This window comes from Colias philodice, chromosome 15 (assembly GCF_061535455.1).
Source record: "Colias philodice isolate Cphi_HAF_F1 chromosome 15, ilColPhil1 Martin Lab GWU primary, whole genome shotgun sequence".
NCBI classification, from domain to species: Eukaryota; Metazoa; Arthropoda; class Insecta; order Lepidoptera; family Pieridae; genus Colias; species Colias philodice.
The window spans coordinates 1115012-1132994 of record NC_143100.1 but is presented as its reverse complement, the minus strand read 5'-3'; the positions used below and the strand labels follow the sequence as shown (position 1 = coordinate 1132994).

Genomic DNA, 17983 nt, shown 5'->3' with positions numbered 1-17983 from the left:
GCAATTGAAAATGTAAACGAAGCGACCTACTCTCGGCTTATGATCGCCTGGTATTGCTTCAGATTAGATGAGGCTTTGCTAAGATTGGATCAAAGATTGTGATTGGAAAAGGACACGTGTTCTCTTCTTTTTATAAAGAACAAATTATTGCAAAGTTGAATTCAATTAATTTTCCAAGCGAATATGTTGTATGATTTTTGTTCAACGCTTTAAGCGTTTTAAAGCATTGTGTAAAATAAAATTTACAAGGCATTCTTTAAGTGTAAATGACGCTTCAATCGGATAGAATAATAGAAGATACCATTTCCTTTTTTTTAATTTTCCCATTTATAATAATATGACAAACGTATCAAATACAAGGAAAAGGTGTAAAATATTCGCGGTAGTTCAACCACTTGTGAAAGCACATTGAATTTTTTGTTTCGTTACCCTTTCATAAACTGTTTCTTTTACTTAAACAAATTCACAAAAATACTCTGCCAGTACAAGATAGCCTACACGTAGTAACGTATGAAAGAACATGTACCTTACGAGTGTAATAAAGACATAATTTATTTATGATGCAGTCACCAGCCTTCCGGGAAATGCCTTGAATGCGCAATTGTGTATTTACATTTTTTCTGATAAACACTTGTAAGTTTGTGTTACTGGTATCCTGTTACTGGATTGGAATATCATTTGACATTGTATAGATATACTAGCTGCTCCGCGCGGTTTCACCCGCGTGGCTCCACTCCTGTTGGTGGTAGCGTGATGATATATAACCCTTTCTCGATAAATGGGCTATCTAACACCGAAATAATTTTTCAAATCCGACCAGTAGTTCCTGAGATTGGTGCGTTCAAACAAACAAACAAACTCTTCAGCTTTATAATATTAGTATAGATAATCCAATAAATAATCTGGGTAAAGTGAAGTTACGTCACTACTTGATACAAAGTGTACCTATTCTACCACTTAATTTTTCGATTAAATAGGTAATAAAATTATTTTTTTTTAATATTATTTATCAATGTAAATTAAATGAGAAAATCAATTGTTACCGTATCAACAATGTTGAGCGATTGAGGGGGATGAGAGCCTTAATTATTAGCGAAAAAGCAAGGGAATATTTTCCCCTCTTGCGATTGAATTTTATGAAGAAAAACGTACTGTTATTTCTATTCTGTAACTGTATCCTTAACTCAGCAGCCAACAGTCTTACCATACATTGTTTAAATCAATTCTACGGCCCATTTTGCATTCCAATAAATATAAAAACTTAAAATGTCGAAATCTCCGCATTTATGCCATTAGGCTCCCATCTCAATACGAAATAACCAAATTCGGTACAGCATTTGGAAGTACCATATCATCCACACTACATTAAACCGGGCCAAATATTTGCGTTTGTAAAAGTTCAAGATACGAGGGGAAGAATTAAGGTTTCGCCATATTTTAAATTTATTTACGCGATGCAAATTATGAAATAGAGATGGGGGAAGCGATTTTTTTTTCTTAATCGAATGGGGGACCATTGTTACCGCTGAGGGGAAGTTATTTGCTTTTTTGAAAGTTGAATTATGCAATTATTGGAGCTGGAGAATCCTTTGAAGGTTGTTTGTTATTCTTGTGGTGTTGATGGTTGTTTTTGCGACCGCTGAATTTCGTATTGCGTCGGTATACAGATGGTCATAGTTTTATTTCCCTTTGGGCCTGCGTGATCTAAATCAATAATGGCGTTTCTTGTTTGCTTATATTTTGTTTTGTGTTAATTAAGTTTATTTGTATTATTCATTTCACAATTATTTTCATATTCATTTTCGTATTTGATAAAGAATCAAATACGAAAATGAATATGAAAATAATTGTCAGAATCAGCAGAGTTTTGGGTAATACCTAATCTTACGGTACGTACGGTAGGTGACTGCACTTTTGTTTTACAATTTACGTAGTAGTAGGTACCTGAGCCTTTTCATCATCTCCTGTTTCTATTTTTCATGTTAATTACGTAAGTTACATTGAAATCATAAGAATTAATATGATGTACCCAAAATCGATACGAACGATCATTGCATAATAAATGGACTTAACACACATCCCATAATAAGCTATCCAACAAAAACTAATCCAAGTACAACTCGTAAAGATAGCTCAATCCCTCGGGCCGTTACAATATTTAGTGCCCTTTGCAACTCTGTCGAAGTAACTTCCACATAATTTACAAGGACTCACCGTAGTTATGGTACGTTATGGCTACAATGACACGGTTCCATGTGCGGGGATGGTTTAACATTTGCTTTTGATATTAAAGTTGATTGAGTGTTAGTTGTATCCGATTTGTGTTATCCCATTAATTCCATCTATTATTATAATATTCGTTAATTTGGAAATATGTTTTGTGTTTAATCAAAGACTTTAACATCATGTTTTTTCTGCACCTGGTTTAAAAATTTTTGGTCAATAACTTTTTTTTAATTCGTAAAATCTTTGTTTATCCTTTATTGGTAAAATTATACATTGCAATAAGGGAACACATTTTTTTATCTTTTAACTATTTATCTTTAAAAGGAATACATTGTATTAAGCAAAAAGAGACCCCTGAATCAACTGCTATTACCATGCTAAGTCCCATCAAAATTTGTGTATCCCGTAAAGCAAATTCATAATATTAATACGAAATTAGATTTCATCGACTCATCCCTCACCATAGAAACAGGAAAACGCAAAACAGTCTGCGGTTCGATTCTCAGTAATTGCATTTATCTGGCTTCATACTACCGTCTATATTGTAGATTGTAAGGGTCTTATTATATTAGTGAAATTAATTATCACTTTTGTACGCATTCTTTAGATAATTTAATCAGTTAAAAATGTTAGCATTTTCATGCGATAACTGCTCACCTTAACGCAAGAGGTTTTTTTATACTTTCAAAGCAACCATGTCTTTCTTGATAGTTTCGGGCTATTTTTTAAATGATAAATAAGAAGGTACTTCCTTTAATTAGAAAGACATAATAAAATTAATTAATTCGGTTTGTAAGTGTTATTAACGTAGATAGAAATTTGACAAAAGTCTCACCAACATCTTGATAATGTTAATTTCTACACTAGATCTTTATAGATATGTATTTTGTATGTGTTTTCATAACAACAATCGTATTGGCCATAGTATAATGTATTGGCGATAGGTTATGTAATGGTGTCGTGGTATGAATAAAATATTTATACATGACCTTGTATAACCTTAACTAGAGTTTTATATGGCACTTGCTGTAAGCATACGTAATTATATTTCACTCATTACGATTCTTTATACGATTGTATAAATGCTATAATAACTGACGTTTAAATCAAACCAGCCGTTAAAAGTGACATTTCTAATGATGATGGCATAACCGGCGATTATATTTTAATCTCCGGTTTATTTATTTTTATGTGAAAAAAATTACTGTTGACTTTACAAGTCGGTTAGAAATAGAATATAAATAGTCAGTTGTTAGTTAGTTTACTAATTACAAGAATTAAACCATAGATAACGTATTTTTCGTTTAGAATTTAGATTGCTATCCAAATGCTATCAAGTTAAAATCATTCGCTGTCAATCCAGATATTTTAAATATTCTGCAGTTTACAATTTTTATCGATGTTTCCATTAAAAAAAATCCTTTTATTACTATTGAATGTCAATTATGCTTCAAGTCGTTTTTCAAACAGATGATTAAATGTACAAAAAAATTAAAATAACAATTCCCGATGGCTACAAATAAAAGGAAATACAATCAAAGGTTGTAATTCATTAATAGGAGAATAAATTTCAGTTATTGACCAACTAATTAATATAATTGAATGCGGTAAAATGAAAATGCAACATTTTTAAAGCCGAGTGGAAAGTTCAAAGAGAAGTAAATAAATTATGACGTTGGGAAGGAAGAAAATATTTTTAAAGTGAAAAGTAGGTGAGTGGCGTTGTTATTTGTTTTGATATAGAGCAGTGAGCCAGCTGTCCACGCTCAATGACCTTATATCGAGAATTGGTTTAGCATATTGAGAAGAGAATAAATTGTATTGAGTCTTTTACTACTCTTTAAGGTAAGGTTAGTGCAAATGTTAAAAGAGGAAGGATCTAGTTTCTATGGTAGGAACAAAAAAAAAAATTCTATGTTTTCACGTATTTTGGGCACATATTTTTATTCAAGTTTAGCATTGCAAAATCTTCCTATTTTATCCATATTTTCTAGGAAATAAAAGTAGGTAGGTAAACCATGTCAATTTCCAATCACCCATCACTTAATTAACCTAAATTTATAAACTCTAAAATCATCAAAATCACATACATTGCTGCATCCAATCGATACACACCAAACAAGCAATGTAAACCAAACGTTAAAACGAGTAACTCGGTCAATCAGCAACTACAGACAACCAATTTAAATAGACCCGTGGCAATATACAAGTAAAGTGATACGCTGGTCACACGTCCGCTGGTCACTGTCACTGTCAACATACTAACAGGATTGCACTCATTTATTCATGAACTACCCTACATTCAAGCTGTAAAATAAACTTTCATCAAACGAGCTAATATTTTTAAAGCGTAATTAGCTATCAATTATAGATTAACGCTGTTGTTTATAGATGTAAGGATAAATAAAAATAGCTATGCGAATTTTGATATTAAGCTTAGATAGAAATTTCTCAAATTTCAAAATATTGTTTCTGTTTTGATTTTATTGTCGTGATAGAGAGAGTGGATAAAAAATGAAGTTTGAGACAAGTCAGAGTGATTACAAATAAAATTTTTACCCCGTACAATTTGCAACTACCCTTCATCATTTAAAATTTAAACTACAAGTTGGTAATTATTTATTACCCACGAGTAGAACTCTATACGAACAAAACTCGAAACATTGAAATATATATCACAATATATATTCCAATAATGAACCATAAAGCAACCCTTACAGAATACACGACATGTATGTATGAAAACTTAGCCAGCATTACATCCAACTTATCTGTTAAGTCTAAGTATGTAGCTAACTTGGACTAACTTGGAAGATATGCATAACATATTCATCGAATGAAACTGTTACTTCACGTTAGCACAGTTAAGATTCCGTTGCATTATTTATTGGAAAAACTTGTACATAAATATATTGTGCGGTGCGCAAAAAAGGACTATATTACATTGATATAGAGTACATTTCGGTGTATATGTTTTTGGGTATTATAATCGTATTGAGAGTTTGCAGCGGTATTTTATTCAGGGGTTTTAGACTGTTGTTGCTCTTAATATTCCATCAGGGCAAGTTTTACAACACTAAAATAATCGACCAAATACTAAGGAAGTCCTTGGTAAAGTGGATAACACGCAGAAACAGGAGTTCTAAGTTCGGTTTTCAGTAAGGATTAAAGGGCAATGAACGATTTTAGATAGCGTTTATAACGGTCATAATTCATACAAACTTTATCCGATAATATATCCGAGATAACTTTAATAGTTTTCATATTATTCATTCAAAATTAAATATTTGTCGTAGAATAAAGTTTAAAGTAGGTATTCGTTTAGCATTTATCACGCAAATAATAAATTAATATCCAAATTTTCGAATCCTAATTAAAATTCGTTCCATCACGCGATTAGACAAATGCAGGAACGATCCCAAAATACAGTTAGTAAGACGTCAAGTGTACTTAAACATAATGAAGATAAATCGCCTTCGAACCACCAAAGTCGAAACTCAAGTGCAACGTTAATATATTTATAAATATAAACTATAGTATAGAGATCAAAAATTCAGTCTGTTTTTAAACAAAACATCCATCTGTATATCAAAGGACTTGAAAGGTTTTAAAATTTAAACTCAAATGCTCAGTTCGAACAACAAAATTATAAGCGAACTTTATTAATGATCTGGTAAACTTGCTTTTGATCTCAGATATTAATGTGCATTTTTATATAATGTGCTTAACGAAATTATATAGAATTCATGATGCAGCTGTTTATGGAAAAGAATAGCTATTTTTCTTAACAGTTTCCTCCGGGATTAAATCATATATTTAGATTAAAGCATGTTTCCAAATTTTAACAGCAACGCTTAAGGCGCTACCCGGCAATTTCGACTATGTTCAACCTCTATAAAGTCTGGTACAACATAAAGCACAATACCAAAAAAAATATATAAAATAGGATGGTCTTTGATCTTTAATTGCTCGCGAGGACTTTTTTCTAAAGTTAATAGATTTCTAGAAAAAAAATGTGCCGTGGTCATCGATTTTTCCGCAAATACTCTATAAACTTCGTAACCTGCTGACTTTATTATCAGTTACACAACATTCCCTGACGAGGATATTTTGTTTCACTGATCAGTATCTTTTTAAATACAAAATGCGAGGAAAAAAGAAGGTGCAGCGGGAGAGGTTTGAGATCCGTCAAGTATGGTCAAGGTTATTAGCGCATGTAAAAGCCTTAATAAAAATAGATTAATGAATTACTATATATAACATTGTAAACATTCACAATAATAGGTTTACAAAGTAAGTAATAACTGATATCTTGAATACTATGTAACCTAGCAAAGATTTCTATATTTCTAATTATGTACTCTCTCTTTTTACTAATTGAAATTGTACAATTATACTGTAACTTAGATATCTTTAAATCTAAGGTTAAGTTAATATTTGATGAAATAATTTTGAACATTTATCTGAATAAATAAACTAAACAATTCAATCAAACACTTCACATCAATAAATTCCCTGAACAAACAAAACACTTCTACCGTTAACAGGATTGTCTCAAATAAATTGAAAATTGACTGCGAAAAGGCAATTTTCAATAAGGTTTATTTAAATCTGCGTCCATATATCAGAGTGAAATGCGTGAAGCCACAATATTACAATATTTATAGCTAAATTGAATCCACACCCGATGTGTTTTGTCAGCACCACGCGCGGTGTTCGCGACATGAGGGCCCATTGTGTAGAAATAGTGACGGTACGTCTATTTATCGATTATTTTAATAATTATCTATATGTTTAGTTTATGTGGTTTTAATAACGAATGCCAGGAACGTTCAGATATTATACTCAGAATTGATGGAATTGATAGGTTCATCTGTAGGTATCTGTGTTGCATAATGCATTGTTGTGGGTAATTTGTTTATGCAAATTAAATTAAGTGACGCCATTTTATGCAATTACGTTACTTCATTAATTAAATAAATTTACATCGTGAAAATAATAGTTAATAATAGCATCTTAAATATTTACATTTATGCGTACATAAAATGCTAAACTATTTTAAAATTTTACGTCGAACCTCTACAATAAAATATAATTTATCGATAAATGCTTAGAATGTACAATGTACATCCCTAGTATAATGATGCATTATACTGCATTGCCAATGGAGGGTCGGGGGTTCCATTGTGCTCTGAGGTGTTGAGCAACTATTTTGGGAGGCGCGTTTACACGAAAAATGGAACATCTTTTTTGTACACACTTGAGGAATGTATCGAACGCTTAGCGTCATTTCCTTTTAAGGATTTTGAAGTTGAATTTTGGATGTAAAACGTTTTTGATTGGATAGAAGCAACGCAGTTTTTATTTTTATTAATGGATATTTATGTAATTTAATTGCCATCTTAAAGTATTTTTCAATGTAATTCCATATGTAATGCAGCCAAATTTATATTAATCTAGTATTTGTTTGACGTCTAGAATGCATGTGTGATGTGCACCAAGATCAAATCGTGTCGATGTATGTGGTGTTTCTTCTGTATGCTTAATGTATGTTTATTTTTCTATCAATAAATGGTTTAAAAAATGCATTTGGATGCTGTTTAATATTTATTACATGATCGAGAGGTGCAAAAGTCGAGTCTCGGTCAGGTTAGGAAAAAAACTTAGGGATCTAGTTCCACTTATTATTTGTACCTATTCATTAAAACAATTCATGAATGCTCTAGTTATATTGATAATATTCCTTATTTCATAAGACAAGCACAATTTCCAACCCACAATAGATTTCCAATAAGGTTATATCTATATTAAAATCAGTAACAAATAATCTTCTAACAAAACAGTTCATAATAATAGAGAATAGCAAGAGCCCTTAGCCCTTACAGGTAAGGCCAAGTATGCAATTGTTACAAATAATTAATAACCTTAATTGAAAATAATTATTCGCTGAAAGATTCTAACTTGGGCTTAATTAAAGTGATCAATATACGTCCTATTGTGAATCTTCGGTTGGTCTAAGAAGTAAATTTCGTTTTGGGTATAATTTATGCATGTATTTGGGTTGGACAATAATTTTGGTTTAATTCTTGTCTATTTTAGAGGCGACTCTTACACTATAACTGTTTTGATGTTTTTTTCCTATCTAAATGTTTTCTTATTAGAAATTATTGTGAATTAAGAAATTTAGAAATTGTTGTAATTTATTGAAATACAAAAACAGATATATACAAAATGTATTTTTAAAAATAGCATCGATCAAAACACACGATGTCTAATTATATTTAGCCATGCAAAATGCAATGCACTATTTTACTGATCATGCTCAAATCTATAAAGGTATTTATATTATTTCTATTCATATTGAGGCCAATTACTATAATTTAAGATTTTCATTGATTTCTTCATTCTAGCCAACACATTTCAACCAAAAACCCTTACAATAAAGCCTTCAAATTCTCAAATAATCGCTTCAATCCCATTACTTGCTCGACGTTATCAGCACCCCGCAGGCCCCGCGTATAACACTTACCGCGTAACAACTTCTTTCCAGAAATTTCTACAGGTATTGTGAGTTCCTTATTATCGGCTTACTTCACCTAACAAGGGACAAATACCTTTACTGTGATCAAACCTTTCGACGTAAACTATTAAGAATCGAGAATATGTAACGTTTGCGAAGTTTTGCATAGATGTTTCGATGTGGTTAGTGGTAAAGTAACTGCCTACTGAGCCGACGGTCCCGGGTTCGATCCCCGGTCAGGGTAAATATTTGTGTGATGAACTCAATTATTTGTTCATGGGTCTGGGTGTTATTATCTATATATGTATTTATAATATTATATTTATCGTCGCCTAGTACCCACAACACAAGCCTTAATTATTGAGCTTACTGTGGGACTAGGTCGATTTGTGTAATAATGTCCTATAATATTTATTTATTATTTATTTATTTATTGATGGCAGCTCTATACTGTAGTGTAGTTTTGGCATGCCTATTTAATGTGGTATTTTTATCCTTGTAAATATGTCATTACATTAAGCACCTACATACATGTGTTGTATACACAAATTATACACTCTGTAAATTATATTTTACTAGCGGCCCGCCCCGGCTTCGCCCGTGGTACAAGTTTAATTTCTCTCCATAAGAACCATCGTCGTACTTCAAGTAATATACATATAACGAACAAGATCACTGAATCCTTTACATTCAAAATCAATTTGTAAAATATGTATTCAAACAAAATTTTATTCCCACATTATAATGAGAGACTTTGAAATATCGATAGTAAATTATGATTTTCAGGCTAAGTGCCGTCCATAGCGTACGTTTTACACCAATTAACTTCATATTGATTAGGTAATGCATAAAACCTAATGCCCGTGTGAATGGACCCTGACTGCGACATACATGTTTTCAGTAATGTATAGGGTAATTCTAATGCTATTAATGTATGCGCTAGGTATTAAAATATGCGTAAAAATTAACTTACATAGAGGTTTTCCTACTATACCTTGTGTGCCTTAACGTTATGTCCCTAAACGGGTAATTTCTACAGAAGTATACATTCTGATCCAATAATATTAAAATAATTTGGAAAATCCAAAAGTGCACGCCTCATAATTTTTTTTTAATAAATATTTATTAATTATTATTTTTGTTTATTTAATAACAATTAAACCACATCGAATCAGACCCTGAAAAATGAAAGGGTTCTATTCCTGAGCATACTCAAGCGTAAGAGAAAAAAAAAGACTCGATTAGTAAAGTATTTCGGTCGCTATCGTGTTAACAAGAAAAAGGATCCGCACATACAGACACACGGACGTCCAAGACAGAACTTTTTTAAACTGTTTTTTAACTAGTTTAAATAACAAAAATGACATCAAAAATATCATGAACGTTAAAAATAGTGTTTTTTCTTAATATGTGTGTGTATGTATTATCTTACAAGTGCAATGTATGATACATAAAGACATTTTAAGTTTGAAAAATCAGATGTTTTGCGCGAAGTGACAGTAGTACCCACCTCAACGCTTCGCTTATGAGGCGTGCAATATAAAATTAGGGCTTTTTCACGTTGCTTGAGGCAAAATATAGTCAACAACTACACTTTGTTTAGCTTAGTAAATTCTTATAATATATATTATAACCCTCAAAAACGGCTCACCCCAAACGAAAAAAAAAATCGCAACACGGTATTTGTGTTAGCAGTACCACATTACTATCACCGATAGATGACGGATTATGAACCTTATTCCAATGCAATAAGGACATCACAAGGTTGCAAGACTATAACTTCTTAGAGAGGCAAAATTGCCTCTTCCTTTATATCTCTTTGCTTTTGTCGCGACATCGCGTTTCCAATGTATTTTATTTCGTATTATTTATTGTGGACCTCGTGTCAATGGAGTCATATAATTAAAGGTAATGTTATGTGGAAAGAATTTATCACGGTATTGTGAAGAATCATTAACGCGGACATTTGGGTCTATTCGATTTTATTTATAAGAAATTGTTCGGGCAGTTGATTTCTTTGTGTATTAGTTATTGAATAGAACATTTAATATAAATAAGTGATAATTATTGACATAAAGATTGTTATTATTAAATATTATACGTGTGAATGTATGTAATACATCTGTTACTACATCATAAAATTGACTAGGGCTAGGCAGATGTTTTTGCAATTCTAACGACAGAGTTTAGCATGTTAGTTTTTGTAAGGGTGAAAACGAATTATAAAATACCTATAAATTTGAATAACCCTAGTAAATCATTTATTTTATAGATCAATATACTGAGTTAAATAAGTTAGAGACGCTGCGGTTGAATAAGTTATAGTTTGCTAATAGCTAAGATCGTTCGATGATCGACATTTGACTTGCTTATTTAATAACAACTCCCACATGCGTTCAAAAGTTAACTCCATGAAACATAATATATTCTAGGCACTAGGTATAACACACAAAAATGATGTAGCACGATACATGAACGAAAAGCTTTGAAATACGGACGAGAAAATGTAACACAATAATAAAAATTGTCTTAGTCTTTATTACTTACTAGAGGTCCGCCCCGGCTTCGCCCGTGGTACATATTTCGCAATAAAAGGTAGCCTATGTCCTTTCTCGGGTATCAAAATATCTCCATACCAAATTTCATGCAAATTGGTTGAGCAGTTTAGGCGTGATTGAGTAACAGACAGACAGACAGAGTTACTTTCGCATTTATAATATTAGTATGGATTACATAACATTTCTATGAAGCGTCATCCACGATTTTTGCCGCGCCAAAATCGATTCCCAAACCAGTCTATTCATACATAGCGTAATCCGGAATTCACGATAAATTTATATACTGAAGGATTTGTTTTAACAGCAGCTTTTAATCTTGTTATGCGCAATTGTGTTTCCCGTATATGGTCCATATTTTGTTATTCAGCCTTTGTCTTGGATAAAATACGAATATCGGTTTAAACTTTAAGGTGTAAAGTGTTAACAATGTAAAGTCGATCTGTTATTTCTATGTTGATAGCCGTTTTTGTATCTACTTAATGCAATGTTTAGTCGCGAACAATTCTAGGAAGTGCGATGAATATGTTCAGTATAACGTTCCTGGGAAAGTGCACATGCTCCCAACTTATATTTGCGACGACATTTACTGCTTTGACTTGAATAATTTATATATTTTCTTGTTTGTTCTTCTAAGATGTTTTATCACCTATTGGACTGCAAATATATTTCTCTTGAACAAATTAAATGTCGTCGTCATTAAGGTAACTTCATTTCAAGTTGATATTTATTATCGATTGTAAAATAAAAAGGGCTTTCAAATATTTGAAAGAGAACTTAATTTAAATACGCATTGTTTAAATAACTAACACGCAATATCTATCTGCATAGCTACGAAAAATCTATAAAGTTAAATCAGGGCTTTACCCTACACTTCAAACAACGGAACAAACTAATAATTAACTTAAAATAATGATTTCCCCAACGGATACGGGAAAAATTAAAAACGGCAACACTCACACATATTTACAAGTTAGATCAGATTTAGGTTCTGAACAAACAGGCCATTGTTTTCCATAAACATACAACGTCGGATTTTAAAATTAACATATTGTTTTGTATTTATTCAACAAATTATAATTCTCTTGGCAATTTGAATGTTAATAATTTATTACTCCTGTTACGAAATTAAAAAGGTCCCATAGGCATCATTATCATACATTAATTGTTTCAAAACATTTCAACGGCTCAAATTTCGGCGCGGTGATTTATCGTCTTTTTATTTAACGTTCCTGGCCATATATGAAAGTTATGTAATAAGATTTATATAATTTTTCAAGCTCTATCTATTGTTGGAGTGTACGAACGTCCAATAAGTTCATCTATAGCAATACAGAATTCCGCGCACAAAACTAACACTAGAGGTACATTTGGAGACAATAGCCCGGGGCCTGGCGAAGACAACAACTATCGACGAACTGAAGAAGCTACCGAAAGGGAAAACTCCGCAGCGACGCTGTTATTTTCATTTAAGTTTGAAAATTGCCAGCGAGGCCGCGGCGTACCGCCAGCACCGCGCAAATTGTACGCGAATAGGGATCGATAATGGGATTCTAGGTGCGATTTTCTTCCGAGATGGGCCACTGTGTAAATCTTCGAGATAGAAAAATTTCGGAAATTGTCTCCGAGATTTATCGTTTGCCGCGTGCGCGAGAAATTGTTTTTTGATTTTACAGCAAGGTATTACGAGTAATATGAGACAGGCCCGCCTTTTGTGCCGGGTAGGTTGGAGCGGGTGTAAAACTTATTGTTTCATTTTCGAGTTATTGCACGGAAAATTATTCACTAAATGGAACGAGTTCTGTTATTTATTACGATTTTAATAAGCGGCCTATTTATTTGATGAACAACGGAAATTTATTTAATTTGTCGCAAGAAAGAAACGACGTAATAAATTTTAATCCCGATTACGCGAAACTCTTTCGTGGTCTTTCAAAATTCAAGATTATTACGCTCCCATTTCTCGGGCCTTTGAGTATTGCGAGGCCAAAAGATTTTTATAAAAAGAAACTTCGTCTACGAAATTATGATTCAATTAGTATTAAAGGATTGGAATCTCAAAGGAGTCGAGTTTTTCGGGTCTGTCGAGTACGACTGATACAAACTCCTTTGTGCTTTCGAGCAGACTAAGCAGGACCCGGCTTCTCGTTTGTCGCATAAAGCTATCGGTACAAATAATAAGCGGAAACATATAAGGAGTACGGACGGGACATAAAGGTTTCACGATAAGCGGAGAGCTGTGGAGTGCACCTTTGGTTTTGAGTTGTTTAATTTGTATTTGCGTCAGGAATCTATATGTTTTTGAGTGACACTCATCAGCTGTTATGTTCTTTGACACAAACGAAATTGCGAGATAACAGGAGCGAGATCGAACAAGAGACTTCATCCGTCATGGGTAATACTGGATATTTGTTACACTCGAAGCCCCAACAGCGTCGCGGATTAAGTGACGAATTATACATTTTTTTACTCTTCACAACCTCGCGATTATTCCGCTCCGTTCGTAACTTTGAGTTATTCGTCTTAAGGATTAAGGGGTGCTTGGAGCGAACGAAATTTCACGGAATTCCCTTGATGGATGAATACGGAAACCTTAATTCCGTAATTCCGGGGTGCAAAATAGTAAAGAAGATGAAAAAGTGCGCGCCGGTGACATTAATGACATCATATTCTTGCCACTTCCGTGGAACAAGTTGATACAAAAAATACACCAAGCATTTCTTACACTCCTTTAAGACAGTGAACATGTTTTCATTGTAAAAAATAGAATAGTCAAGTATTTTTTAAATAAAAATGTCATAGACCATGCAGTCGGCATTGTGTTCAACAATTTGACTTTAACAAAAATGTACAATGTAAAATTAGAAATTTTGTTTTGTTAACGTTAAAATGGCATTTAAAGTTCAAATATAAAGGTGAATTAAAGGGCAGCTGAAACATTTCCGGCATCCAGAGCGTGGTATCCACTAAACGATGTCGCCATATGGAAATTTAAAAGGACATTCATTCATTAAACAGACACATAAAAATTTAACGAAGCGCGTCTACGCTCAAACGAATTTCCTGTTTTCATTGCAACTATTAACGCATTCGAAACACAGATAAATATTTACATCTCACTCTTTCACACTGCAGTAATCAGAGATAGAAAAGGATGCTATAAATCCCTTATTCAGAACGGTACGTGTCCATCTATCTCTCGACAGGCCGGGAACATGCGTTTAATAGAGGCAATTAAAAGTGACACTGGTCCTACCAAAATATTGTCGTATAAAAATGTCATTGGTACTGCGTATCAAATTGTTTTACACCTCCCGTTTACGACCTGTCGCTCGTTTATGGCGGCAATCGATGCGATGTGGACTTTTTAAGGGTCTGTCAAAACTTGAGCTTGAGCGAAGCCTTGAAAATTTCTTTTTTATTAGTTCCATTCATGGTGTAGATAGAGTCGTATAAGACATTGCTTTACGTCTGACATGACCGAACAAAGGTGCTATAAAAATAACGACATAATTATCGAAACTTCACGCCATCTTTACATTTCTTTGGGCTTATAAAATTTCATGTCAACATTCCTCATACAATTTTAATGCAAAACAATATTGAAACATCCCATTGTGAACCTGTTCCTGTGGGATAGCTCCTGGGAAAAAGGTTTTAAAAGCAAAGCAGGAAAAATATTTTATTTCAAAATTCCCAGCGAAACAATGACAATGTTAATTGAAATCCGGATATTCTCTATGCTTTCTGCCAATAATATAACAAAACCTTTTGAGCTTTAATCATTGACTCCGAAGTCAGTCGCAGAAATATCGAAACAACAAAGGTTACGTTCAGTTTCACATGTCAAACGTTATTTGCTCACTGATATTGGTCTTTATTCCAACTTTTTTCAGCTACATGAATTTTATGTTGTTATTTTGATTCCCGGGAACACATCTCTGACGCAAATAACGATTCGGTAAACAAAGATCGTCCTTTTCATTACTTGGTATGTCAAATATCAAATTTGACGTACCTTTTTTGATTAAGGTAAATTACGCTGGGCTTTTATTAGCAAATTCAATTAAACGATGTTAACGAAAGGGTTGGTTTGTAATTGTCGTTTGGAATAAACATAAAGCATCAGTTTTATTGTTTACCGCGCCACTTTTTATAGCACTATTGGGTTACGAATCCATGAAATAAAGCAAATGTTATTTCCCAAATTATTACGGATAGGAGCGATGAATATTATTATGTTAAGTATTGAATTTCTCAAACGTTGTTACTAAATTAGAATATTATTAAAGCAACATTTCACCGAAGTTTCCAAATTACAAATACACCGTAAGTAGGATCCCGTAAGCAACCACAGCCCAGTAATATTAAATGTCCTTAATGGCAAAAGCGCATTCAGCGTAGCTGAGAAGCAACTTAGACACATTATAAAATTAAACGACTTTGCAATCCGATGCAGCGTTGAGGTAGGAGGGGAAAAGTGTTTGCGGGAATACAAAATGAAGCATGTGATTGCTAGCGAATCGTATTATGGTGTTTCAGATATAAATCGCGTCTAGAAGAGAGCGAGTGTCACGTACACTAAATAATGAGCTTCCAAATATTTGTGGAGCTGCTATTTTAGTTTATGTCGCGTGCTTTATATTCAGATTTTAATCTTGACAGAGAAAATGTTTCGCTTATCGTATTATGCAAGGAATATATTATTAACGGAGAGACTTTGGTTCCAGAAAATATTCCGCAGTTAGCCATCTAGTAAATAAATAGGACGAGATAATTTCAAGGGATATGACTCTTCCAGTGAATATGACATTTTTGAAAACAAGACGACGGTGAGGCCTCTCAGCGCTTACGTAATGGATTTTTATCGCGTTACCCTCCATGGAAATTGAATAGGAAAACCGACGGAGTCCCGCTTTTAATTTGCCTACCGTAGACTATAATCGCCGGGGATTTCATTGAATGCAATTAAATTGGAATTCTTGTGCACTCTGGAATGGACCACGATTCGATAGAATTAGTGGGTCATTGTAGTTGTCCGTTTTGTTTCAGCAAAACGGGGACTATTATTGAAATGCCTTTGAATCTATTCTCGACGAGTCTACACTAATTCTAATGGAAGTTATTGTCTCAAGTAATTCAAGTGTTCGAGTATTGTTCGGTTTTTAATTAAACTCTTATTTGATTTTTACGCTGTTTAATGACGATATTTTTCTGCGTTTTACCGTACGTTTTAGTCAAGAGAGTCTAGCATCCGATTCTACTTGCTATACCATATATGTAATTTGTATACCTTATTTGTTTTGTTATCAAAAGTTTAGGAACATTAATTAACTATTGAATACAGCACAGCAAGGATAACCTTTCACAAATATTAGAAGGAAACAATTCGATCCCACCACATGTTTTCGATGGACCAAAAACTTTCCTGACCCTGTTTGTTTACATACAGTTTTTGGGTTCCAATTTAAACTATCGTTGCTTTTATTTGTCGTTTACTGTAACGTTTGTCCTACCGCGGTTAGTTTGGCTCAACCTCCTGTTGGAGCAAAATTTATTCGGCCAATGTTTGGTTCTCCCAAAATTTAGGGATAATTTGTCGAGTGTACAATGAAAGTGGTGTTTAATCTTTAATTTGGGTCGTCCCTACATCGGTGGACTTCATTCTGCCTCGTACGGCAATTTAGATAAGTGATGTTATATTTTGGGGAAATTAAATCATACATTATGCTCTGAAAATTTCCGTCATAATAATATTATGCAACATGTATCAGATATATCGTGGCAGTTTGTTCAATATCGTACTCATGCACGTCACTTGACTTTAATCAATCTCAATTGAGTCTTATAAGATACTCCTTTCTTTTACGCTCTCGTTTTCGTTACAAATTCATTACTTCAATTACTTCGAGAAAATCGCACTATCACATATCAAGCGCACTTATGTTTAGTATTTGTTACCAAGCGAAGTTAAGAGCACATTTACAAAATTAGAAAATAGTTTAAAAAAAATAAATTGTATTATCATGTTCCCATCTAATATTTGGATTAACAATCTATGCAAAAACACTTTGAACTAATAAAATACTTTTAACAGGTAACGCGTACGATTATCACGATTGCCTTCATCTGTTTATCAATTCTAGTTCTTCGATTCTTACCGTTTTGCACCAGCAGTGTGGAGTCCCTCGCGAGAGGCAGCTCGGAGTCCGTGAGGGTCGCGTCTGATGCGTTGTCTGATGCTGAGGTGGGGGTCGTGGGGGTCGGGGACTCGGAGAGACCTCGCCGTGCGCGGCGGCCGCTACCGGAGCTTGAGCCACTGCCCGAGCCGTACGGGTGGAGCCGGCCCAGGCCTGGGGACAAGATACGTTCATGTAAGAAAAATTAAAATAAGCTTAACTTACAGCTCATATTATAATATTAATAAAATTTATGAATTCATAATTATAGCATGTTTGTGATGCGAACCTATAAGATTTTTTATACCTAAAATTTTCAACGTGGCTAGTTTACACAAAAATAAATCAAGTAATAAATGTATTTTTATTTGATTATGGCCCTAAAAGTATTCAAAATTTTAAAAAACAAACTATATGTAAAGCATGCTAATCCCAGTGGAACAACGTTAGCATACTAGCAAAATAAATTTAATATCACCGCTTTCTTAAGCGGAAATCTACAA

General features: G+C 33.3%; 1 protein-coding gene across 3 annotated transcripts in view; it reads right to left on the bottom strand.

Moving 5' to 3' along the window:
* Ten-m (teneurin transmembrane protein Ten-m) overlaps window positions 1-17983 on the bottom strand; it is a 210721-nt gene that overhangs the window by 132431 nt on the left and 60307 nt on the right. For all 3 annotated transcript variants that reach the window (XM_089704261.1, XM_089704264.1, XM_089704263.1), the window contains one exon: window positions 17463-17654. In XM_089704261.1, the coding sequence (XP_089560387.1) occupies window positions 17463-17654 (192 nt within the window). The remainder of the gene's footprint in view (window positions 1-17462; window positions 17655-17983) is intronic.